This window comes from Acipenser ruthenus, chromosome 29 (assembly GCF_902713425.1).
Source record: "Acipenser ruthenus chromosome 29, fAciRut3.2 maternal haplotype, whole genome shotgun sequence".
Lineage (NCBI taxonomy): Eukaryota > Metazoa > Chordata > Actinopteri > Acipenseriformes > Acipenseridae > Acipenser > Acipenser ruthenus.
In genome coordinates, this window is record NC_081217.1 from 16,513,832 (window position 1) to 16,540,587 (window position 26,756).

A 26,756-nucleotide genomic window follows, 5' to 3' on the forward strand; every position below is an offset into this window, starting at 1 on the left:
GACTCGCAGCATTGCTACCTGGCATTGTCACATTCATTCATGCCCACCTGGTGCAGTCCGTAGTCGAAGGCTATGCTGACCCGGTACTGTGGCTCTGTGCCCTCGTGGGCACCCCTCAGCTCTACCTGCAGCTGGTGCCAGTCTCCATCGTTCACCTTCACCTGGGGGAGCCTCAGCAAGGACACCTGGTTGCTCCCCCGATACACAGCCAGCAGCACATTCCCTTCACTCAGCTGCAAGCACACAAAGCACATTGGCATTAATGGACACATTTATCTTAGATGCAGCAGGCATGTTAGGGGCTTTCTGTTATGATTATTAAGCTTCTGACTTACACAGCTAAAAGCAACCCAAGGCTCAAAAGCAAAGCAATGCCGTGCAATGCAATAGGTCTTATTTTCATCCCTGCTTCAAGTTTACATCAATATCTATCTGCAGGACAGACACATGGCTGCACCACATTACACTGGCCTCTAGTCGTAGTATTTAAAGGTATGAGTGGTCCCCCAGGAGTTTGGGGTAGAGCTCACCTGCAGACTGATAGTTGAATGCTGCCCGGCGACAGCCCTGAAGATAATCCCATTGGCCTGTCGAGAGCGGAACATCATGCCAGCATACCAGGGCAAGCTGATGGTGGAGGCCAGGTTCTTCCAGGAGACCATGCTGTTGCCTTGGAAACGCTGCGGACTGGCCATCACTGCAAGAACAGCAGCAGAAGCCGCACATTAGGAAAGGTCAAGCCAAGGTCAAGGTAAACCTCAAGACACACTAGAATCTGGACTTTAATAAGCTTCATTCAAACATGGTGCACAGCGGTCTTGCACAGTTCCTCTACAGCAGAGTGCTGACCTCCACTGCTAAAGATATTACTCCAGCCCAAGACAGACAAATCAGAGCCCATTAGAGCCAGGAGAACCAGAGAACCCCTCTACAGACATCAAACAGACACAATGATCAGACAGGTACACAATGCACGTGTGTCTGCTAAATTAATGAGCGATCAACACAGCATGGGTCAGATTTACAAACCATTGTGGTTTTTTAAAGCTAAACAGACAGTTTAGTGCTGCAGATATTTCACAGGAGCAAACCCTTGATAAACTCAGTGTGACTGTGTGTGGATTCAGTACATTCCTGCAGCATCGCAGGCAGACAGGAGCCTGATAATGCCAGCGGTACAGTAAGTGTGTGGAGGAGTGTTCTTCACCGAGCCTTTGTTCCAAATTGGATTTCCCATCTTAACCCCGGATTATAAAGCGCGGCGCAGTTTCTCTTTGTTACCCTCATAAAGGCTTATCGAGTTAGCCAGCCAGCCAGACGGCTCACCTTAGGGAAACAATCGTGGCACTAAAGTGATTAGAGAGATCACTAATTGGAGTGTCTCCTCTCTGGAAGCGCGGGAGTCATTCATCACACTCTTCATTGTTTTGATACGTTTTTAATGAAAAGGTTGAACACAAATCGAATGGATTAGATTATGTCTTGGCAATGGATTTCATTTATGGGCTTTATTACAAATAAACAAATACATAAATGGGAGGGAGGGGGGGGGGGGGGGTTGAAATCAACATTGTTGTGCAGGACACCATGGCAACATATGGGGAGAGATCCATTACAGGGGGGTTATTGAGGAATGGGTCAGAGGAAAGAGCTGATCATGTTACACATACAGGAGCAGGGCCAAGTTCCTGATACCAAACAGGACAAAGTGAGAGAGCAGAAGCGTTGATAAGATTATACGGGGGGGGGGGGGGGGGGGGGGCAGCACAAAGCAGTAAGCATCATAAAGAAAGAGAAATTCACAAGACTCCTGTGCATTTGATTCTTTCTGCATTAGACTAATGAATCACGCTTCCAAAATGTAAAATAACTTGTATGTCACAAATGCTGCTCCGGGAACAAAAACAACTTTGATTCGACTTCCTGGGTACCTTTGTTCAGCGCTGCCCTGGGCACTGGAAGTACTGTAGCCTGCTATCCAGCACTTACTACTTAACACTTAACACAGACTGCACAGCCCGCTCCCCAGACAGCCGGGGCGAGCCCTGTTGCTGTATCCTGCACACTGCTTGAAGATTGGAAGTGAGTGCATTCTGCACCACATGGCTGTATACTCCTAGCGCATGTGTTCATCTGTTCATGAGTGCTAATTTGAGACTCTAATTAACGGTATGCTTCTGTCTCAATTGTAGCAGCCGAGGCAATTATTTGAAGGCTACTTTATGCTGGAAAACAACATGTTAGCAAATGTGACATTGTGGTATTTGAGATGACCGTTACAGGGAACGTGAGTGTTTGATGTCTTACTAGCCTCAGGGAAATCAGCAAAACCCAATCAAGGCTCAACACATCAGAAAAATATCATTTGTGCACAAAAGAACCACTTGTGCTTTGGCAGGGCAAGGATCTACTCGTTCATTTTTTGCTAAATCACTGGAATAATTTAGGGCAGCTTTCGGTTCAACCGCTTGAAGATAAATGGGCCCCTCTGACTTGGGCACAAGATACAGTGGGGTCATTCAATTGAACTGAACATTGATGGATCTGAATTCTGCGGTTCCTCCTGTAACGAGGTTATGAAAAACAACATCCAGCAGTTCATGCAAAGGCTCCTCAGTGCACTAATATGTTTTATAATGATTGAAGTATTTAGTACCATCTCCATTTGGATCAATTGAATAGACCCCATTGTCTAACGAATGACAGTGTCCCATGTGACCGGACGACCCTCAAAATGACGTGATGGAGAATCTCTCAGTTCAGACCATCTCTCAGGACAGCCCAACCTCGCAGACGATGGTCTGAACCACTAGGACACCTGAGCTCACTGAGACAATAGACCAGCAGCCTCATTTATTAGGCTAGGGCACAACAGAACAGCCAATCATTTCCATTGGGGTCTGTCTCTTGAGATCCTGAGACAGTGAAGGAGTTACAATGTAACGTTTCAGGCAGCATTTTTCCATATCTGTGGAACACACCTCAAGGGTTTGGAAACATGGAGACCAGGAGACAGAACAACATGGCTGAATAACATAGACACCTGCAGCCCTGCTCTCTTTCCTTCACAGCTCCTTAAATTATTAGGATCTAAAAACAAGAAAGAAAGACAAAAGATGTCCCCAAAGGCTCTATTGCACCTTAAGAAAACAGATAAAAGAAGGTTTTCAGCAAAAGCTTTTATCAGCGTTGGTTCGCTCACTTGCTCACTTCCTTCCTCCCTCAGTGAACAAGCTCCACAGGCCCCTGCATGTAATAAGACTGAAGTTTGTTTTTCTAACCTTCCTCCCCTTTGGAGTGAAAGTCTCCCCAGGGAAAGGCCTGCAGAGGCTGGTTGCCCTGCCTCCCCCACCCCCTACTCTCTCCAGCAGCCTTGCTCTACATGTCAGCATTAGGCAGCTGCAGGGCAGGCAGTGGGAAAAGCAGCTATTTAAAACATTGTGAGACACACACATAAAACCTTACACTTAATAGTCAAATAGAGAGATGGTGTGTGTTGCTACGCACTCCAGCTGTCACACTGTTAAAATTTCACTTCAGAAAAACGTCGAGGAGGGGGTTTCAGTAGCCAGGTAATATGCCAGGATACCTTGGTCAATACAGACAGACAAACAAACAGACAGACAGACAGACAGACAGACACAGACACACACACAGACACACACACACACACACACAGTTCTCCGTTCCAGAACCCAGTGTTCGGAACACAACATCGGGATACAGTGCTCCACACTCTGCTTATCTTGTAGCACATTATTACTCCTTCAACCAGCTGATGTGCTGATCGATGTTTCTGTGAGATTAGTCAGCAAGAGTTTTCTTGATGAATTACTGGGGATGAAGAATGGGCAGCATTAGATAAAGGGTCTCTGCACGCTACAGAACAATGGAAAGGAACAAGCTGAAGACAACAAGGACCTTATCGTTACTGCACTTCAAATGGATCATTCTCTATTATAATACAAGTATGAGATCTGTGTTTCAAGGCTAATGGATTATGAAATGTAACCTGAGATGCAAGTACTGTATTTCCCGTATGCTCTGCTGAATTGATATGTGATTTCAAAGTGTCATTCGACAGGGCTGCCGAGCATTTACTGTGGTTTCTGAAAAGAATGACATCAGAATTCCCGAGGCCTCGTCTCTCAATCCTCCTCAGCAACGAACCAATCACAGTTTGAAGAATGAAGACATTATTATCAAGAGGATGTCTTCAAGAAGGGTCACCGTGACAGGCAAGAACAGACACACACTGCCCTGCACGGCACGCATCAAATCAGAGGGGAATGAACACACGCATGGGGTGGTTTTCAACATTTATGTTCAGTAAATCACTGTTCTGAAAAAACAGAACATTATTTTATTTTTTTTTTCCTTTTTTTTATTTTTTTAAATTTTAGTCGTTGCCAATTAGTTTTTATTATTTTCTCCGCAATTTGAAATGCCCGATTATTTTTTAGGCTCAGCTCACCGCTACCACCCCTGCGCTGACTCGGGAGGGGCGAAGATGAACACACGCTGTCCTCCGAAGCGTGTGCCGTCAGCCGCCCACTTCTTTACACTCAGCAGACCTACCGTGCAGCCGCCTCAGAGCTACAGCGTCGGAGGACAACGCAGCTCTGGGCAGCTTATAGGCAAGCCCGCAGGCGCCCGGCCAGACTACAGGGGTCGCTGGTGCGCGGTGAGCCGAGGACACCCTGGCCGGCCTAACCCTCCCTCCCTCCCCCCGAGCAAGCTCGGCCAATTGAGCGCCGCCCCCTGGGAGCTCGCATCCACGGTTGGCTGTGGAATAGCCTGGACTCGAACTCGCGACGTCCAGGCTATAGAGCGCATCCTGCACTCTAGCGAGTGCTTTTACTGGATGCACCACTCGGGAGCCCCAAACAGAACATTACTTTGAGTTGGAAATACAAATAGATTTCCGAGAATGAAAAAAAAGTGAGAAAAAAGTGTCTATAAAAGGCAGAAAAATGAAATATTTACCATGGAAGCTGTTTCACCTTTTAATGGAACTAGGGTATATTGTGCAATTCCTTTCATTTTAAAGTAATTTTGCCTACTTCCATACATTTGTAATGCGAGTGGCAAGTCCTTGTCCTTTGCTCAAAACGCACTTGGCAGTAAATAACCCGGCACAGTGCCTGAATGGGTATAGTTTGTGGATTGGGGCTCCACTCAGTCCTCACCCTGCTCGCAGTTCTTGCCCCCGAAGCCCAGCGGACACTCGCAGCTGAAGGAGCTCCACTTGTTGGCGCAGGTCCCTCCGTTCATACAGGTGTTGCTGGTGCAGAAGTGCCTCTTCGCAGAGCACCCTGTGGACAGGGAGGGGAATCAGAGCTTCAAAAACCCTGCCAGCAGAGGACTGTTGGATAGACTGTTCTTCTACCTATCTGTTCAAATACATCATAATAAAACCCTGCTAACCATCAACCTGCCTCCCTTGCACAAGCACTAGAGGGCGCTCTGCTACTGCATGGCACTAATAAAGATGCAAAGAAGGCTGCCTGGTTTACCCGGCACGGTTCCGTTGTTTGCGATGAAGTCAGCCATATCGATCTGCCGGCTGTCGATGAACAGGTTCTTCATGCAGCCCACAAACTCGCGGTTCTGAACTGGGAAGTCCTCGGGCAGGTTTGGGACCCCTCCGAGCAGCAGGGGGCCAGTCAGATCCAGCGACCTGGGGAGGGGAGTGAGTCAACAGTGAGCTTCAAGCGGGGAAAGTTTGGGGAGGTGTTGGTAGAACGCACACCTCACACCTACAAATATACAGCCAGAACAAATCTGGAGGGGTTCATCAGCTGTACTGCAGGAGCTCATGCCCTTTTGGGGGATAGCTGCATATTTAAAAAAATAAAAGTATAATAATAATAAAACATATTTTCCTTCCTTTCACTTGCTAGACAATGTCTTTTCTCTGATCTCAATACTGTTTTAAGTCATGTTCTCTGATGCCTCCCATTGCGGTGTTTGTACCCTTCCCTGGTGAGACCCCTTCTCTTCCCCATCACTATCAGTATATTAAACCTGTATATTAAAGCTCTTTGGATGGCCCAGATTGAACAGAAACCTCTCATTCACCCATGAAGCAGCACATATGCTGGGCTCTACAATAGTCATCCTGTTCTACTTTGAAGGATGTGTGTGCTTCAGCAGTGGAATTTCAATGTTCCAATACTGAACTTTAATTATGCAAGCATAGCAGGGGCAGCTTTTGCATCCTTTTGCATTATGCTGCATGCATGCATGAGAACACGCTTGCAAACAAACATGTAAGTGTGAATGCTTAACCCTTTCTATTCCTGCGTGGGCATCCTAATTCCTTACCCACTGTAGTCAGAAAAAGCAGATCCTGCATGTATTACTGTGACGTACTATACAAGACTCAACCGGTGCGGAGCTCTGCAGCTGCTGTAATTTATATAGCATGTGAGCAGCAAGGAGGACCCCCCTCAAGGTCACACATCATCATCATCATCATCTTACTTCTTCGATCCTGACTGGCTTCCCTGGGCTGAGCAAGTGTAGTTCCCGATCACGTGGCCGAATCTCAAGGCGACCGACGTATCGCAGTCATCCACCGTTACCACGGCAACCTTCTGGCCCGATGGACCTTGGGGGACACCTGACTGTCCGATGATTGGCTGCGGAAAACAAAACAGGAGCACATTGTGATGAATCACCTCACGGACTGACTGCCTTAAGTCAGATGCTATTTTGGCATTTTTTAATACATGCCAAATATAGTCCTGCAACCCGCCAGAGTATTCTAACAAAACGCATCCTGTAGGACAGGAAACGACTTGCATTAGCAATCATTAGTCTGCAACAAATAATAAATAATAGAGATAACTAATAATATATAATTTTTTAGGGCTTCAAACATTCTAATTTAATTACAACAGAAAGCAATGGCCAGGGCTGTCACAGTCATCGCATTCAAAGTTTACACTTTCACATCTTCTGTTTATGCACAGCTATATAAAAACAAGGATTATACCACGAGGAATATTATTATTGTAAAACCAGACCTCTTGGCTAAGACACAGTGTAATGGTGCAAAGCGGTGTAAATATCCATGTATACAGACCCAGGGAAACTGCACTTACAAGAACATAATAACGTGAAGTACTTGGGTTGGGTAATGACTGTAGCAGCCACCCGAACACTGAGTGCCTAAGAACACAGTGCCAGGGCTCATTGTGTGACGCTGCTGCTGCTGTTCTGTGGTAAAGAAGAAACGAGAGTCCTTCGATTTTAAATAGTGCCTCACAGTCCCGTCACTGAGATACAGGCGACTCAAGGGTCACGAAGCACAAACTAAATTGAGTTCTACAGTGTGTGCCCTTCTTTATAATTGGGAAGACAGCCCTGGAGCACACGCAAGGCAGATTCCCTTGGGTGCAGGAGTCATTGCTGATGAGAATGGGCCTCATGTGACTTGGGTTTGGTTTTATGAAGCAATAAATAGGATTCAAAATAGACAGTTTTGCAGAAGCATCCGCAGGAGATAAAAAAAATATATCACATTACAAAATCTGAGAAGCAATAAATGTTATGCCAGGAAAAAGTAATGGAGGTGCTTTTTCTGGAAGGCATACATTTAAAAAAATAACACAAAGCTTGCTTTTATATCCTGGATAAGTACTCCAGTTAGCAGTTGATTGCTTCCCTCTTTAGACTCCTGAGACTGACGGGGAGGAATCGAGCCATGTACGTTCCTCCAGTTGTCTGCCCCATTCCCACTCAGCCTTCACACATTCAAACCCCCCTTCCCAAAACAGACAAAGGAATTCTTTTCCCATCAGATCATGATTTCACAAGCTAACCTGACCCCTGGCAACAGCCAATCAAGACAGCCCTCTTTACACCCTCTACAAAGAGAGGGCAAGCATTCCGCTCAGAAGCCTAGCACAGAAAGAACAAAACACATTTTACTGTGTGTGAAATTAAACCACAGGAGAGGGACGGGGCAGGGACTACGGCACACAGTGGAACTTCTTGAACAGCAGCAATGGTGCACCAGGCTTCATTTAAACCTGGGACTATTGCTGGTTTTGAGATAAAACAATCAACCTCTTCTTGTGGTTTAGGGTTGAGTTTGCACCTCTCATATCCGTGAGATTCGAACGTCTGTATCCAATATCATGTAAAGGATCACAATCTCCAATTGTTGCCGATTTCCGAATGTGCGCTTGAACTGTTCCAAGGTTAGGTGACGGCTCAGAGAGGATTTGTCACAATCTTCAGCACACAAGCTGTCAGTTTTTGCACAGTAGAAACACTATCTTTCTTTAGTCCAAAAAACAAAAGACCCCACTGTAGCAAATGACAAGACAGCACCATTATAGTCCAATGGCAGCTTATCTGCAACGTGCGAATGCTGACACAGCTCATTGAAGATTACATATTTGCTCGGGATTCAATTAAAAGGACACTATTGAAAGAGAGTTTGTTTAAAAAACACAGAGTTCGAAAACAGAGGAGAGAATAAAAGCAGATTGACAGCACCGTGGAAGACAAAAAAGCTGTATTCAATTTACAGACACAAAACCATGGCAACTTCAGAATTCACCCCCTTTCGGTCGATGCCAAAGCCCCAGCTTGTATTGTAGCTGAAGTGATTTTGTTTTCTCCACCTCTCATCTCCAAGTCGTATAAACGAGGATGCAATTGTCCCCTCACATAGCTCAGTGTCAGAGCCCCATTAAGTGGTATGGACCCCACAATACCCCACATCATTGCAATTCTGTTCACAGTTCACCAGTGAAAGGCAGTTCTCAATCACCGGCCTGGCAGAAAAGAAGTTTATAACAGAGCCAACAGCCCCCGCAGGCCTCTGTGACAACAAGAATCATTCCTACAGGCCACCCACCCATTGCATCCCCTTATTTCACATTTAAAAAGAGAAAAAAAAACACACAGGCTGTTTACCAATAAACAGTACTTAAAAAAATGGGAGAATATTGGTGTAAATCGCAAACATAAATTAAGTCTGGCCTGAATAGTTGCTAGGAGACCACTCTGTGATGCGCAGCAACTCCTTCAAAAGAGAGAAGATCTCATTTCCTGTTTACAAGAGCACAGGGATTTAAAAAACTTTTTTATTTTTCTGACAAATTAAAATAAGAAACCTGGTGGGAAATTTATATATATATTTATATCTATATATATATATATATATATATATATACACACTCACAAATAAATCATGATATGCAAATTTAAGCATTACAAGAGCCAATCAAATCACGTGAAAGTCGCCAAAAGGCTTCTACATTCACAGCGTTTTAGAAGTCAAAGTGCTAGGGATAGGATTAGAAGATGAAAACCTTTTTCTAGTCTAGTTTGTCTGAGGTGTAATGCATGCACTTTCATGTTCCCTGAGCAATGCCCCACTGAAAACAGTGAAAGAGTCTCAAGCAGCTTTAGTCTTTCTTTAAGAGACTCCGCTGCTGAAGAGAAGAGGCTGTGATGTGCACTCTGGCAGAGCTCAGGGTGTCACTGAGTTTCAAGACGCTGTGATGTGCACTCTGGCAGAGCTCAGGGTGTCACTGAGTTTCAAGAGGCTGTGATGTGCACTCTGGCAGAGCTCAGGGTGTCACTGAGTTTCAAGAGGCTGTGATGTGCACTCTGGCAGAGCTCAGGGTGTCACTGAGTTTCAAGAGGTTGTGATGTGCACTCTGGCAGAGCTCAGGGTGTCACTGAGTTTCAAGAGGCTGTGATGTGCACTCTGGCAGAGATCAGGGTGTCACTGAGTTTCAAGAGGCTGTGATGTGCACTCTGGCAGAGCTCAGGGTGTCACTGAGTTTCAAGACGCTGTGATGTGCACTCTGGCAGAGCTCAGGGTGTCACTGAGTTTCAAGTGGCTGTGATGTGCACTCTGGCAGAGCTCAGGGTGTCACTGAGTTTCAAGTGGCTGTGATGTGCACTCTGGCAGAGCTCAGGGTGTCACTGAGTTTCAAGAGGCTGTGATGTGCACTCTGGCAGAGCTCAGGGTGTCACTGAGTTTCAAGTGGCTGTGATGTGCACTCTGGCAGAGCTCAGGGTGTCACTGAGTTTCAAGACGCTGTGATGTGCACTCTGGCAGAGATCAGGGTGTCACTGAGTTTCACAACGCTGTGATGTGCACTCTGGCAGAGCTCAGGGTGTCACTGAGTTTCAAGAGGCTGTGATGTGCACTCTGGCAGAGCTCAGGGTGTCACTGAGTTTCAAGACGCTGTGATGTGCACTCTGGCAGAGATCAGGGTGTCACTGAGTTTCAAGAGGCTGTGATGTGCACTCTGGCAGAGCTCAGGGTGTCACTGAGTTTCAAGTGGCTGTGATGTGCACTCTGGCAGAGCTCAGGGTGTCACTGAGTTTCAAGACGCTGTGATGTGCACTCTGGCAGAGATCAGGGTGTCACTGAGTTTCACAACGCTGTGATGTGCACTCTGGCAGAGATCAGGGTGTCACTGAGTTTCAAGACGCTGTGATGTGCACTCTGGCAGAGATCAGGGTGTCACTGAGTTTCACAACGCTGTGATGTGCACTCTGGCAGAGCTCAGGGTGTCACTGAGTTTCAAGAGGCTGTGATGTGCACTCTGGCAGAGCTCACGGTGTCACTGAGTTTTACAACACTGTGATGTGCACTCTGGCAGAGATCAGGGTGTCACTGAGTTTCACGACGCTGTGATGTGCACTCTGGCAGAGCTCAGGGTGTCACTGAGTTTCACAACGCTGTGATGTGCACTCTGGCAGAGATCAGGGTGTCACTGAGTTTCAAGTGGCTGTGATGTCACAATGATAGCTGCTCAGCACTCTGGCAGAGCCCAGGGTGGAACTGGGTGCTTTAAGTGAGCCGCTCAGATCAGCTCAGTGAAAGAACACACCTTTTAGAAGAGCATCCCTTCTAAAAGTTTACCACAGTAAATTTTACTCCGTTCCGCTCCCACTGAGCAGCTCAGAGCGCGGAACAATTCTCACTTAGAGATGCTCAGTTACTTCCACCCACTGAGATTCAAGAGGCTGTGATGTCACAATGGGAGCTGCTCGACACAGAGTTTCAAGAAGTTGTGATGTCACAATAGGAGCTGCTCAGCACAGAGTTTCAAGAGGCTGTGATGTCGCCACGGGAGCTGCTCGGCACAGAGTTTCAAGAGGCTGTGATGTCACCACGGGAGCTGCTCGCCACAGAGTTTCAAGAGGCTGTGATGTCACAATAGGAACTTCTCTGCACAGCGTTTCAAGAAGCTGTGATGTCACAATGGGAGCTAATCGGCACTCTGGCAGAGCTCAGGGTGGAACGGAGTTAAAACTAGACACAGTGAAATATCCAACTAAACTAACTGCATAGACAATACTGCTGGTTCACCATGGTCACTGGATCTGCAGTATACCATGGATCTCGCTACAGTATCTAGGAGCATCCCCTTCTAAAAATTTACCGCAGTAAATTTGCCACTACTTTTGCAGTGTTCCCATACTTGTCCCATGGCTATACATCTAATTCACAATAGATTGACAGCTTACCTATGCTTATTACACTTTGCTATGCTTTTACTGTGGTCAGCTTTTATAAGGGTTAGTGAATGCAGCGAATAATGAGTACCAGGTTTATTATTAATGTCCAGTAAGTAGCAGGCAGCATCCAACCACAGAGTCATGACAAAAATAAAATGCTTTTGAATTCCTTGAAGGATGATTTTTGTTTTGTTTCTCTAGACGGAGACTGACTTACGTTTGATAACCTGCATTACATCTGTAATACCAGCAAAGTACATTCGATTACCAGTATGCACTTGAGCATCGGCGAATTACAAAAACAACCACGCACTTCTTACAAATAAGAGCATTACAACTGAAGGATTTGAAGCCTCTCTAGAATATAAGAGTGCCAGGAGCAGAGGCTCAGTGCTTTTCATCAGCAGGGATGACTCTGCAGGTGCAGAGGCTCAGTGCTTTTCATCAGCAGGGATGACTCTAGAGGTGTTGGACATGCATGTTTCAAATCAGAACCTGCAGATCTAATTTCATTTCACTGTCATCAAACTCCTTTCTCCCAGCACTAAATCCTGTGTTTAATCCCCCTGCTTTGACTACAAGCCAGGCTTCTTAAACAGGACTTTAGAAACACAAATACTGCGCACTCCTTAAACGATGAGCAGATGTTTCGGTGATGCACAGCATGAGACAGCCTTCAGCTTCGGGACAGAAATCACAAGTGCAGGGATATGTGCTAGGACTCTCCCTCAGATCTCAGATGGGCTGTCAGGTTGCCTTGCCTTGGAAATCGCCCCCACGGCACTCTTGAAGAGCCCTGTATGTGCACTCCTGTATCAGCCGACAGGAATGTCTATTGCTCACAGAGGAGACTTTTGATTAAATGTTTTACAGTCCTTGGCAGTCATTCAGAAGATGATGACGTTTATTTGCTCACTCAGCTGCAAATATCAGAATAAAAGTTTATCAAGGAAGCATTCCACTTCTGTTCCTGCGTTCCCCCAATCCTTATTGTCATTGAAAATGCAGATGGGAATTTTAAACTATCTTCAAACTTTTTTACAATGTAGCAGGTGGAATGTGCAATATATTTTAGTGGCTTCCTATTACAAAAGAGACTTTGCATGTCCATAATAAAAATAAATTAAGGCAGTTTTGCTGTGTGGCTGTCAACTCATAAACATCAGGGAATTTTAAAAATCAACACCACAGAAGAATGCCCCAGAGACAGTCACAAGCTGCACTGTCATGCTCTGCTCAGAACAGCTTATCAGGTTTCCATATTAAATCGTGTTCATTAGTTTTGATTGTCTCACTCACATCTGACAAGTCAGAACAGCAGCTTCACAGCCATTCGCATCATCTCAGGTGACGTCTCCTACAGCCTCCAGCGGAACCATTAAAGCTGTCACACAACCATTAGCACGATTTATACTTTGCTTTCCATTCCTTCAGCCCCACCCAATTCATTTCTTGAAATTATGTCTTTAAGCTGAAGAGAACAAAGCATTTGGACTAATTAACCCGTTAAGAGATTATGCCCTTGGATGATGGTGAAACAGTCCATGTTTCGTCTAGTTTTCAATTTGCTGCAAGCTGCAATTCCAACCCCAGGGGTTCCTGTCTTCCTGAACTGTACAGGATAGTTCTCTACTGTTTGCTCTGTTTGACAGCAAGACTGTCTGCGAGAGAGCAGTCTGCTACGGCATCACTACACAAGAGAGACTCTAAACCAGTCTCTTAATTGCATACAGCCATAAAAATGAGCCGTATCAATGTAATTTTGGTTGAAACACACCATGATTCACAAAGCAATCAATCACTATCAGTTACAGAGCCGTTTAATTAGCAGGAACCCCTTGGAGGTGCCGACTCTCATTGCTTCACTTCTGATACAGGCAACAATAGCTTCATAAAAAGCCAAGGGAATTTCCAGTGTGCTGTTGTGCAATATATAGAATTGTGGCATCTTTCATGCAGCCACCTTGAGCACTGAACAGAGTACAAACCAGGTCACTGCTAAAGAATCATAGAGTGCAAGGGCAGAATCAGCAGTAGCCAATGGAAGCGGAGATTCTATACCAGGCTACACTGTAGAACGGACAGCAGTAAACACAAGGGAATTATATTGTAGTGTGGGACCTTGCAGCTTCAAACTGAACGGATATTCACAAGGGGAATGACGTGACGACAGACATTTCAGCTCACAACGCTGTCCCCTGGCGGCTCTGTCCTCAGCTGCTTGTGTCTGTTTTGTCTTCAAGACAGCTGTTGTGACAGAAATAATTCAAAACCTCAAGAGCCAGAGGGGAGACATTGTTGAAATGTGCATCTTGTCGACAGGCTGGCCAGATGTCAAAAAAGGTGTTGAGTAAAAATCTTGCAGCGGTCTAGTGTCCAGTGCATCTTGGAGGGGTAAGAGCCCAGCAACGCTTCCAGAACCACACAGCCTGAAGGACTGATACTGCTGGGGCTCCTGTCTTTACTGCTTCCAGACCACATGCAGTCCTGAAGGGCTGATACTGCTGGGGCACCCGTCTTTACTGCTTCCAGACCACATACAGAGTCCTGAAGGGCTGATACTGCTGGGGCACCCGTCTTTACTGCTTCCAGACCACATACAGAGTCCTGAAGGGCTGATACTGCTGGGGCACCCGTCTTTACTGCTTCCAGACCACATGCAGAGTCCTGAAGGGCTGATACTGCTGGGGGACCCGTCTTTACTGCTTCCAGACCACATGCAGAGTCCTGAAGGGCTGATACTGCTGGGGCCCCCGTCTTGACTCAGGATGAGAACGCAGATTGTGTGTCAGCTTTTTAACTGTTTAATCTTTTGTTAAATAAGAAAATAATTCAAAGCTAGCCATAATTTAAAGGCTTCAGTTTTCAAAGCCAGAACAAGACCAGGACTGTACTTCAATATGGGAACATGTGGAGTACCTGTGGAGCTGTGCAGTGTTCGAGTCCCAGATCACAGACATGAGTGAGAATGAAGCTCTGCTTCACTGACCTTGTTGTAGTACTGGAGCTGAACGACGTGCCACTGGCCATCACTGACCCCTCCTGGGATGTACGGAGACACTCTGGTCGTTGACTCTCCTGTGAGGGAGCAGGACAACAATTGCAAAACTGTTACTGCACCAACACAAGACTAATGCATAGATCATGCAGAACTTCAATAACACACTCAGGAACCATGCACAGATCTGCTAATGAGATCACAGCACTGATGAAGGCATCGGCTGAAACACTTGCAAATCCAGTTTCTTATAGTTTTACTTCAATAGATCAACACTGTGGAATTAAAGAAATAAGACACTCCAGACACTACAAACCAGTATAGAGATGTGTTCACACAGTATGCTGTAGTTTATAAACACGTCAGACTACGTATTAATGCTTTCGGATATGAAGCAGAACAGCAGACTGCAATCAGTGTGATCAGAAAACAAAAAAAGCAAATCCAAGTGAAACATCATCCTGGCGCTGGCTTGTTAGCGGCTCCAGCCTTTCCAAACCGCAACTCCACCCTGAGCAGGGATTGTGCTTGGTACCTGCTGAGAAGGTTAGCTGGATCTGCTCGTTGATGATCTCCAAGGCGATGAAGTCGTGTTTCTCATTAAAGCGCCCGTTATAGAGCAGCAAGCCATTGCGCTCCTTGGTGGCAAACCTGCAAAGGGGAGAAGCAGCAGAGTTCAGTTAACGAGAACAGAACAGAGAGAGCAGAGCTACATTTATTTATAAAAAAAAAAAAAAATCTTAAAACTGGGAGATCAGGGCGACGAAAAAATGATAGTGACTGCTTCATTTTAATTGAGAATTCCCATGTGCTGGACCGATGGTGGAGCTCAATTAAAGCATGTTCTGTAATAATGTTTTTCATATGAAGCCGTCTATCAATCATCCTGTACACGGCAGCCTACTGTATATTTAACGTGAAACAAAAAGCTATGCTGACATCGAAATCCAAAGATCCGGTGTATTATACTGCAGAGTTCAACTGTCGAGACACAAGACAGACATACTGGCGGATGAGTTTCTTAATAGTGTTTGACGTTCAAATTGATTAGCACTGGCCTGGAAGCAAGTTAAGAGGAAAACAAAAAAGCTGCAATCACCCACAATGTCATTCCCCGCTTTAAAAAGGTGCATTTATCAAAATGAAAAACAGGATGTTTTTGTGAAAGCTGAAACCCTTGTGTTTGTGTTAATCCTCAGTTTTATGCAGGTTTCCAATGCCCTGAGAAAGGGCCCTTCTATTACGGTCTCATTATTGTACAGCAACTTATGTTACAGAGACGCCACAGCTGCTTTACATAGACATTTGCTGTGGGATTGCCTCCTGGCTCGAACCTTCTTCAGAAGTCAGACTGGCACATCTATCTCGTATACCTCCTGTTCCTCTCAGTCAAGCCTCTTGACGTTCTGCCTTGGCTGCCTTTCTGTGCATTTTCAGAGCGTTTCCTTGATTAGATAAATGAGTTAGTGCAAGATGGCTGGAAACGCGACACAAGCGGAAGAAGCAAGCTGCTGTTAGACTTGGGTCTTGACAGCCACAAAGGAAGACGGGCCTGATGCAGAGTACTCTGAACTGAGCCATGCAAAGGGGCTGTAACCCCAACAAACAAGAAGCCATTGGGAACAGCAGCTCAGGGTTACAGCAACACGATCTGCTGAACTAGATCCATGCTTCAAAAAGCTCTTTATCCCATTTTCCATTCCTTCTTCCTGTTCCAATTAAGATTTCACAAATCGAAAAATAATTACTCCGCCTACGCTAAAGAAACCTCACCAGGCGCCCTTTCATTGTGTTGAACCTATACCCTGCTATTAAAAACGTCTGTGTGTCACTAAACTAAACATGCTGTTTGTTCCTGCAGAGCAAACCTGGAATTTCATTTCTCTCTAAATCATGGGCTTGGGAGGGTGACGTTATCCTAAACCCCTGCCTGTGCTGGTGCCGGTGCCCCTGCCCCTGCCTCCCTTTGTCTCTCCAGCGCTCTCTCACAGAGGGTCCTGGCAGGGAACTCATTCTTCTCTCTGATAATCATCTCCCCTGCTCCTGCCTGTGCTGGTGCCAGTGCCCCTGCCCCTGCCTCCCTCTGTCTCTCCAGCGCTCTCTCACAGAGGGTCCTGGCAGGGAACTCATTCCTCTCTCTGATAATCACCTCCCTTGCTCCTGCCTGTGTCTCCCTCTCTCCTCTCTCTTACACTGTCTGTCTCTCCAGCGCTCTCGCAGAGGGTCCTGGCAGGGAACTCATTCCTCTCTCTGATAATCACCTCCCTTGCTCCGGGGCTCTGCTCTAAGCCAGTAACACAAACTGTATTTAACAATGCCTTCATTGCTGGCACTCGAGCACCACCCAGCACCTCTCTGTCTGTTCTCATTCCAGTTAAATTTCGTGTGGCCACTTCAGCTATGCAGACAAGTCAGTTATGCAAACAAGGTGCTAGCGCAGACAACAGATGACATTGTGACCCATTATAGGCTGCAAAATGCTCTACAGCCTCCACACTCGGGTATGAAGGATTGAGTTGATGTATATATATACACCACAGAGCACAGCATTGCTGGACTAGACAAGGGTTTGCTTTCAGAGTATTCAGAGTTCACGGGCAGCCTCTGCTCCTTATCAGCTTCTGAGAAAAGTATTCATTTCAATCTGTGGTTCTGTGTGCCATTTTATAATGTCTCTTTCTACAGGAGTCTTTGGCCTCAAACACTTTCTTCTCAAAAGATAAAAGGTATAAAAAACTAAACCGTGCAAACTTAAATCTAGTTCAAGATAATCTTTTACCTGTACGCTCAACGGCAATTGAAATGTGCAGTACCTATGTTTATTTGAGGTATTCAATAATACAGTACAATATTAAGTAGTCTGCCATGTGTGAGGCAGTGTGGTTTAGGATCAGGGAGCAGGGAAGATTTCAACACAATCCGAAATAGAAAAATAGAACTCAATTATAATAAATTGCCGTTGTGGATCAAGCAATTTTATTGAATTAGCATAAACATCACTTCATCTCAGTAATCTGGGGTAAGCTCATTCCTTTGTGACAGCTTTTCATTTGCAAGCAGCTCAATTGGATAACTGGAAGATGCTTATTAAACCATGTCACGTGATCAACAAATACTTGAGCAACAAAACAGCTGAAACACGATCGCTCGGAAGGAGCTCTAGTTGCTCCGGGTTTTGTTCAGTCTTTCTCCTGATTAATGTTGAACAATCGTGCAATACACTGTATTTGGCTGCGACTCTAAAGAAAGCAATGGGACAATCCCAGTGCAATGCATGGGGTCTGAATGCCAGTCTGTCTGCAGCCAAGCTCACACAGCACCCTACCCTACACAGACAGGCCTCACTATAGCTGTGCCCATAGCTGGGATACATTCAGATCTGAAGCAGCTCTCCGGTTACTGTTCCTGATTAGAGTGGTCTCTACCACTGGATTACTCGGTTTACAGTACAAAAAAAAACAACAACTAATATTTCAGTTGATGGGGTGAAATGTTCAGCAGCCCATGATAGATCAACAATACCACTCATCTCCAATTACGAAAGGGTACCGTGAAATAACTTGCAATAACTTAAAACCAGAAAGATCCGATGCAGATTAAAAAGATCAGTACTTGGTGTTGTGTAGTAATTTGGTGGGTAGTATTTCTGAAAGCTTTTGAAAACGAATTCTATTAAGATCCCTGTAGTAGTTTAAGATTACTGTAAGAGTCATGCTATTAGTGATCAGTGATGTAAAGGCTATCCCAGTACATGCTTGTGGCAGAGCGAGAGCTCTGCCTGTAAATAATGGTTTGTGTTTTGGTGGTGGTTGGCAGGGATGGGGGTAATTTCTGTCCCTGCCAAAAACATGTAAGAATGTGGCTGCTCCTTAATAGAATAACTGGTGCTGATTGAGAGCAGCCACATTCTATAAAAGGAGAGGCCAGGGCTCCATTAGGGAGAGAGGAGTTGGAGAGTTTTTGAATCTGTCTTGTGCTGCATTTGTATATTTTTTCTGTGTTCAGTGAAGGCAAATGCCCAGTCTGTGTTTTGTTAAACCTTTATTTTGGCCCTTGTGCCCTTTTGTTTGTGTTATTTTTGTTTATCGAAGTGTTCTTTAGCACTTACACTGCAGCTTCCCTGTGTCTGAGTCTCCTTCCCTGACAGTAACTCCTAGGCCCACAGCGCTTTCCTGTCACAATGCTGTACATGAACGCATGTAGCCATGTAGGATCGGGCTCTTGTTTCTGGTTAGAAGATCAGACACATCCTTTGATCCAGTCTAGAAACCGGGCCACCCCTCCTGTACTGGTGATTTAAACAGTTATTAGAAAATAAACGTGTTGCTCTGAGTCGCTCCCCAAACACTAAATCTGGTGCTGCAGCCTTTTCACATGTGTGTCAGTCTCTCATCACTGAAATGCACTACTACCTGAACTTTCAGTCCTTTCAAATCCCGAGATTTCAAGTCAAAGTGTCCCCTTTCCTGATCCAGACAGTATACTGTAAATTTAACATTTAGTTTCAGCGAGTAGCTGCACATTACTTTTTGAAAGCCAGGCAGACATGACAGACCAATCATGGGTGTTTCCAAACTGTCGAAGACTGGTTCCTGATACACACTGGGCTTTGTGAGCTTGTACTTTCCCTTCAAAAACAAAAACGCTAAGAATGTTTACCTTTCCCTCACCGAAAGGTTAGAAAAACAAAGTCGTCCTTGGTTCACAGGGAAAGAGAATGGAACTGCTCCCTCAGCATTAGTGGTAAAACATGAATTATTGACACAAGGTCTGCTGAGTTATCTGTGTAGAACTAACAGTGTGCAATTCAAGTGTCCGGTCACTCAAGCAACACTACTGACCTGGACTGTCTGTGCATGCGTACACAGCTCTCAGGTAGCCCGCTGTGTGAGCAAGCAAAGTGCATTTCTTCGCAGTTAGTCACATGTCAGTCTTTCCTGTACAGATGACTTATTCATTAACCTCAACTGCTAACCAGAGCCTGGTTTGGTCGAATGGGGAGGCTTAAGCTAAGCAGGTACTATGCACTGAACCTCTTTGAGTTGTTGTTACTCCTCATGAATTATACAGCACAGATTACAAGCACTGCCTTTACTTTTGTACAGCAATGCCTTCAAATAACAAGCCAAGTCATGTGACCTAAATAGTTTCAAACAAAAGTTACTTATTTAATTTAACAAAAGGGGGCCTCATTTTTAAATGTTCCTGTATACGAAAAGAGTTTTAATGGATCCTACAAACCACTGCTGTCAGCTTATACCACTGGGGAAAAAACACAAGACAGTGATAAAATGGTCACAGTCTATGAAAAGAAAAGGTCTGACTATATACACCAAGGGAGCAGGTATAAGTCAACAATGATTAACTCTTACGTCACGCTCTGTTACTGTTCATTGATGATTCATTCCGATTCTAAGCCTAGACAAACATTTCCACTAAATGCATTAACTGATTTTACAATAGCTCCAGGCACAGCATTTAGATATTAGGACAGATCTAAGGCTGCTGACTCCAACAGGTATAGAACGCTATGAGACCCTCTCTGAATCGCCACTCTTGCATCCATGTATTGAAGCTAATAGTGGAGACTGATTGCCTTACTGTATGTGTGGCCAAAACAGTGGCTGTCTGTCTGCCACGTGTGAACTCCAGATCATTTGATGGGAGTGGTGGAATGCTGGTTGCACAACTCACCAGGAATGGAGGAAGTAACATAAAAGAAACGAGACCCTGTTCACTGTGAAACTGAAATAACAACCAGCAGGTGTGAAGGGTCAGAGGATGACCTGGTGAACCCATTCATGTACCACAGGGCTGCTGATATGAAGAGTAAATATAGCAGAAAAACCTGAACATGTCACCCCTATGACCCTGTTGTAAATCAAGTAAAGAACATGTCACCCCCATAGCCTGCCCCTGATGTAAATCAAGTACAGAACATGTCACCCCCATAGAAAGACTGCTGAGGGGTGTGACAAAGACAATGCAGTATTTATGCAGCATTCCCGCAGTTAATGCAGTACTGTTTCAAAGGGATTGCTTACTCTTCCTGTGCAATGCTACAGGCACTCTGTCTGCACTGCTGTGTGTACCTGCTAGGGGGACAGGGCAGGGTACTCACGAGAGGGAGATGGAGAAGTGGAAGCGCTGGCGCAGTCCCTTAAAGGTGATGAAGGACAGGGCAGGGTACTCACGAGAGGGAGATGGAGAAGTGGAAGCGCTGGCGCAGTCCCTTGAAGGTGATGAAGGACAGGGCATGGTACTCACGAGAGGGAGATGGAGAAGTGGAAGCGCTGGCGCAGTCCCTTGAAGGTGATGAAGGACAGGGCATGGTACTCACGAGAGGGAGATGGAGAAGTGGAAGCGCTGGCGCAGTCCCTTGAAGGTGATGAAGGACAGGGCAGGGAAGCCTCGCGTTGTCATCTCGCAGTACGGCTTCTCGTAATCCCCGGGCGGGCAGTCACACTTGAAGCCCCCCACCAACAGGTTGACGCAGGTGCCGCCGTTCCTGCAGACCCCTGGGGCGCAGCGGCCCGATCGGGAGCTCAACTCACACTGATCACCTGGAGAACCAGAGAGAGAGAGAGAGAGAGAGAGAGAGAGTCAGGCTGGGCAGCACTGAAGAGGGAACTCTTAGTCAAAGCTGCTTATACTAGTTCTAATGACAAATCTAAAGTGTGGTCTTTACATTCAGGGGTTATTGGACCTACAATATGCACACACACAGGCAGTGTGAACTTCAGTCGGGGTTCAGAACTGTTCTACTCCAGTTCAATAATGATTCATTTTATCTTTATTAGCTTATAAAGCATGTGTTGATCAACTTGTACGCTTTTGGCAGACACACACATTGTCCCTCAATTGGAAATCCCTCTTGAAATACATACTGAAATGCGTATTTATTACCAATGCTTGTAACTGAAAAGCAGGAGACTTATTGATCGGCTGTTGGTAAATGTGCTGGGGGGAGGATTGTGAGATGTAATCATGTTTGTAATCTGCTATCCTACACTGGATTCTCCAATAAACCAGTTATACCAGTACGCCAGTTTCAACTGAAGAGTTTATTCCCAGGCTGGTGCAACCAGTAAATAATTAAATAAACACACAAATATCAATCCAATGAAAAACAAAGTATCTGTTTTTTATTACTAGCAATTTCAATACTAAAGAGAAATTAATACAAGTATCAATGCTTTTCTACCAGTCCAAGATTGCACACAACTGCTCCAGTATCAATGCTTTTCTGCAGCAGACTTAACAGCTCAGATAAACACTGGAATGGAAACGTTGCCAGTAGCAGAAAGCCGCCTACTGTGCTGTGTTTAGAATGGCTCCATTATAATGCATTAAGTAAGCATTGATGTAACAGAAAATAAATACATGCTGCGATGTACGGAAAGCAGATTTCACCCGGGTACCAGGACAGCGAACCGTTTCCTTTCACTGTTTCAGTAATGGATTTTCTACACTATACAAAGAAGGGTTGCCATTGCATGCATACATGAGGAAACCTGGACATACCAAAACACCCCCGTTGCGATACTCTGTGGAAGTGCAGTCGTTAAGGGGTTCATTATGTTTACACTTCTTACGATTGCTTCAGGAGTTCCATCTAAAACCGTACTCTATTAAACACTAACTGGTCTAGGTGTTGATATCATCTATCTAGGAATCTTAGGTATTTGGGGGGTAACTTGGCATTAGCCTTTTAGCACATGCTGCACCAGTGAACAGGAATAAGGAAAGCTGCACCTCTAGCAAACACTGTAGTTACTGAGATTGTATTTCACGAGGAGAGACACATTAATTCCAGATATTTACCTTCATTCATCCTCATTTACACTGAATGTTTTATTCTGCAAGGTGTCAGAGTGTGTGTGTGTGTGTGTGTGTGTGTGTGTGTGTGTGTGTGTGTGTGTGTCAGAGAGAGAGAGAGAGAGAGAGAGAGAGAGAGAGAGAGACATTGCCTGGGTTACGCACCGCTGGAGAGAAGAAGAGCTGAGACACATATTTCAGTATCGATCTCGTTCAGCCTGGTAATGAAACCGCCGCTCTGCTGGGGCAGTGTGATCCCCAGAGGAACACATTACATGGAGAAGTACTATTTCAGCCTGCTCACCGGTCCTGTGACCTGCTGTGGTTGTCATGGAAACACAACACTGATACCCTGTCCGGCACAAGCCCAGTGCTAACGATAACAATGGCCTCCTCCCCCCAAAGAAAGGGGGGGGTACAAGAGACCTCAAGCAGGATTACAGTCTTTACATAAGATACAGAACTGAAAGGCTGATCAAATTCAGATGTAATTTGTTATGTTAATTCCAACTGTTCATCCACAATGTGGAAACAATATGTGAAGTGTCTGATACGAGGTGATAAAAGGACCCCTCAGTCTGCTATCGAGAAGTGCGCTTTCAGGATCCCTTTATATCACCTCATCAAATTACAAACACACACATCCACAATTAGGCGGCTTTAACTTTCTCCTAAACTCCCGATGCAGATCAGCGAACCCACATCTGAGCTTCAGACCTCAACACTTAAACTGTGTGGCTTAATAAAATGTATGCACATGCATGTTTTGTTTTTATATACATATAAAATATACATGTGCAGAACATAAGTATGGCAAGCTTCCCCATATTTATTTACAAGACTATACAGACTCAAAGGTTTGTGCTCTGTGCTGGTGGATAAAGGGTTCAATCTCTATGACCTGAGGGGTTCATTAATGCAACACTCCTCTTTCATGCACACATGGGAAGCAGGATTTATAATTAGATGACACACAGTGCAATTAGTAGAATAACCTGATTAATTGGAAGTCTGAGCATGTGATTTCAACAAACCTTCATAAATGGCGACCACAGGCTATTCAAAATGAGTGAGTCGGTCTTCTGTCTTTGTTCAGCTACAGTAACAAGATCAGCTGGAACAACAGCTGTTTAAGACTTAGGTTGTGCTTGTTACTCCCTTTGGAGAGAGCGGAATTGGATTAGAACCATGAGCAGTAGAATTGTAATCCAAAGCAGAGGTTGCCTCCTTCGGGTTCTATTCCGGAGCTTCCGAGGATTCTGAATGACGCAATAGCTTACCGCAGAGGGGAGTTCAAAAGGTCACTGCTCAAGAGTGAAATAAATGTCATACCTCATTACAGCCCTGCCACAATAAACTTTACAATGTCAGCTTGCATGATTTCACCCATGCAAATAGCCATTGCAGGTAAACTGCATTGTTTTGGAGCTAAGCTGTTAATCGAATACAAGCACATGTCCCTTGGCTAGGGAAATAGAGTCCTGTCTGTCTGTTTGTTTGTGTGAATAAGATGTTAGGGTTTTCATCTGCAAATTTGCATAGATGAACTGCGCTGTGTATGCAACTCTAGCTACAGCCGCTTACGGAGTTGCTGGATTATGTATCGAAGCTGTAAAACAAAAAAACACATTACTGATTCCTATGTATATATAAATGAGACAAAATCCTGGAGTATAAAAAATGCATGCAGCAAGATTTATATGCATGAATACTCAATCAGGCGGAGACTCGTTTTCAATTCGCCCTCAGTATTGCAAATAAACACGACATCAAGCAACAGGCTCACTTCAAATATTGACACGCTTTCTTAATGCCAGACTTCAAGCTGTATACAGAATAAGTGGATCTGGTCGTCTGCTGCTGTATCAACACATTAAAAGAGCAGAACTGCACCTCAAACTACCAATGTGCAGGAAGTAACCCCTTTTAAACACACAGAACCACACACCAGTGCTCCAGTCAGCAGCCATCATGAATACCGAATTATAGCTGCACTAACATCATCAAGGCTGCCAGACCAGCCATTGTTTCCGCACCCGTCCCCTCATTTCCCTCCCTTTTTCAATTCATCTGCTGAGCCTATCTCCTGGAACCAAGGAGGACTCCCAAAAATGTGCTTAATAACATGTAATCCACCCAGTGGAACAGAGGATTCATTTTCTTTATTTCTTCATCTGTTTTCAAAAGGCATGATTCCCCAGACGCCAGTATTGTCAACACTGTCATTGGAAACCCAAATCCCTCATCGTCATCCCCTGCCCTCCCCAGAGTCAGTTACCTGCCTGGCTGGGCTGAGCGGAGTCATGGAAGCACAGTATAACAGTGTTAGCAGAGCCCTCACGATGTGAAGGGAATACAGTAATTACATGTTAGTCACTGCAACAATGGGTGACTCCAGTACTTGTTAACAGCTAATGAATAGAAATGGATAAAGATGGCGTTTCACTTCATGCAAGTCATCAACCCTCAATCACATCTGCTGGGCACTCCACATAAATCCATTGAAATACTGCAACACCCAGTGATGCTGGAGAGGGGTGGGGGTCAGGGGTCAAGCGTCCAAGAAACAAATCAAATAAAATCACTTAAACATTGTGGCTAAAATCAATTCCCCTTTAAGATGGATGTGTTAAATTGTTCTGATGTAGCCATGTTATTCTGTTTAAAAGAGCATTTCAATACCTAATAACTGCAAGAGAATAATAAAAAAAAAATGTTGTCTCAAAAGAATGAGTCAAAGTTCCTTTAAGATTCATCCTTTTCCTCCAGTCCCCCCAGGTTGACACAGGACAGCAGATTAAAAAGCTATTTTCATCTCCACTTGCCTCGTTACAACAACAGCAGCAGCAGCAGCCTGGACCCCCAAGAGGCTCCTCAATAATCACACTGTGCAACAAATCTGAGCAGGAAAACAGAGGAGATGCGTGGCCTGTGACTCCATCACCACAACACTGTCCACAGATCACTGAGAGGTGGTGACTTATACACAGCACTACAACAATACTAGACCTGTTGTACAGTACTACTTGACTTCTACACCTAAGTGTATTTTACTGAGCTCAATGGTCACCACAAGGACATTTGTCTTTGCTTATTCGAGGTGCTTCCATCACTCAGGAACAAATACAAATAAAATCTTACTGTCTGGTAAGAACAAGTATCTGTTAAAACAGGCTGTAGGTATTTCAAAGAGCAGTTTGTATAGAAAAGATTGTTCAAGCAAACAATGGTTTAGGACTTGACAGCCCTGCACAGCACATGATCAGGCTGGTTCAGCCAGGCAGCTTTAATGAAGAATGCAGACGCGGGCACCCACATGCAGTACTCTTACATTCTACTTTTATTAATTCCCGTCGTGGAGGATTAGAGCTGTCAGATTTCAACTGAAGTGCCTGAACTTTGTCCTGAGGGTAGAACTTTAGTAGCGAGTATCATGCGAGAGACTGACAGCGCTGGAGACAGACATCAATCCACACACTGCCCGAAGGGGCTCGGCTCTCCCTGGCATTAGGTGTACAAGATGGCAGCTCAGTCTCCATGCCTCCAACCCTGCTGTGTCAGTTTTGTTGATGGTTTTGTGGCGTCCAAAACTGGACTGAAACCGCTGGAACACTTTTCAGTTCCCATTCCATTTCTAGATGGCTTGTAAAAGAATACATATAGTATTGAAAATACACTGTGCAGAGAGGAGGCATTCGCATTCCCCTGAATACTCACAGTCTGAACCACATGCAAAGTCATAACTCAAGGTGCAGCAGTGAACATGCTTTCTCATTTCAGTAGCGAAACAATCTAGTTAGCAAACCATTAAAAAGCGATGGAGAATAATAACCCCAGATCTGTAATTAAATACCCATAGCCACACCTCAGCATGAAGAATGGTACAATAAACTACCAGTGTGTGTGTGTGAGTCATCAAAAAGGCTTGCTTTCTTTTTCCACAGACTGTAAAGCAGCTGCCGTATTTACTTTATACCTCCCCAACACAGCCACCAAAAAACAGTACACAAAGCCAGAACAGTGTATCATAAAGTACAGCCTGCATTTACAGCCACTGGAACACAATGGTCCCTTGGTTCTGGACCCTGGAGAATTAGAGAGATGTTACTTTAAAGAGCCGCGACACACATTCTCAGCCTCTTTGAAGACTGGCGCTTAATTCAGGTTTCACTGTACATCATAACTGATAATCAGGATGCTTCTCGCAATGTACCTGCAACACGACACCTCAAGCAACAAAAAAACCTGCTGGAGAAATTAGACCCCACCCACTGTGAAGTGACCATCCATCACTGCTTGAGGGTCCTTTTGAATTGAAGACGGGTTCCGCCACATGACATCATGATATCAGGTTGACACCAATAGCACACCTGTTGATACCTGCACTCTGACTAATTGTAACCTCATCTATAGCATGTGTGTCACTGAACAGCCTTTA

General features: G+C 45.0%; 1 protein-coding gene across 2 annotated transcripts in view; it reads right to left on the minus strand.

Annotated features, from left to right (window-relative positions):
- The window catches only part of LOC117434150 (cadherin EGF LAG seven-pass G-type receptor 2-like), an 84,875-nt gene that overhangs the window by 17,095 nt on the left and 41,024 nt on the right, over positions 1–26,756 (minus strand). For both annotated transcript variants that reach the window (XM_059004293.1, XM_034907926.2), the window contains exons 3-10: positions 20,841–21,063; positions 15,036–15,151; positions 14,492–14,580; positions 6,487–6,644; positions 5,517–5,680; positions 5,190–5,315; positions 531–697; positions 48–233 (exon numbers count right to left, since the gene is read on the minus strand). In XM_059004293.1, coding sequence (XP_058860276.1) covers positions 48–233; positions 531–697; positions 5,190–5,315; positions 5,517–5,680; positions 6,487–6,644; positions 14,492–14,580; positions 15,036–15,151; positions 20,841–21,063 — 1,229 coding nt within the window. The remainder of the gene's footprint in view (positions 1–47; positions 234–530; positions 698–5,189; positions 5,316–5,516; positions 5,681–6,486; positions 6,645–14,491; positions 14,581–15,035; positions 15,152–20,840; positions 21,064–26,756) is intronic.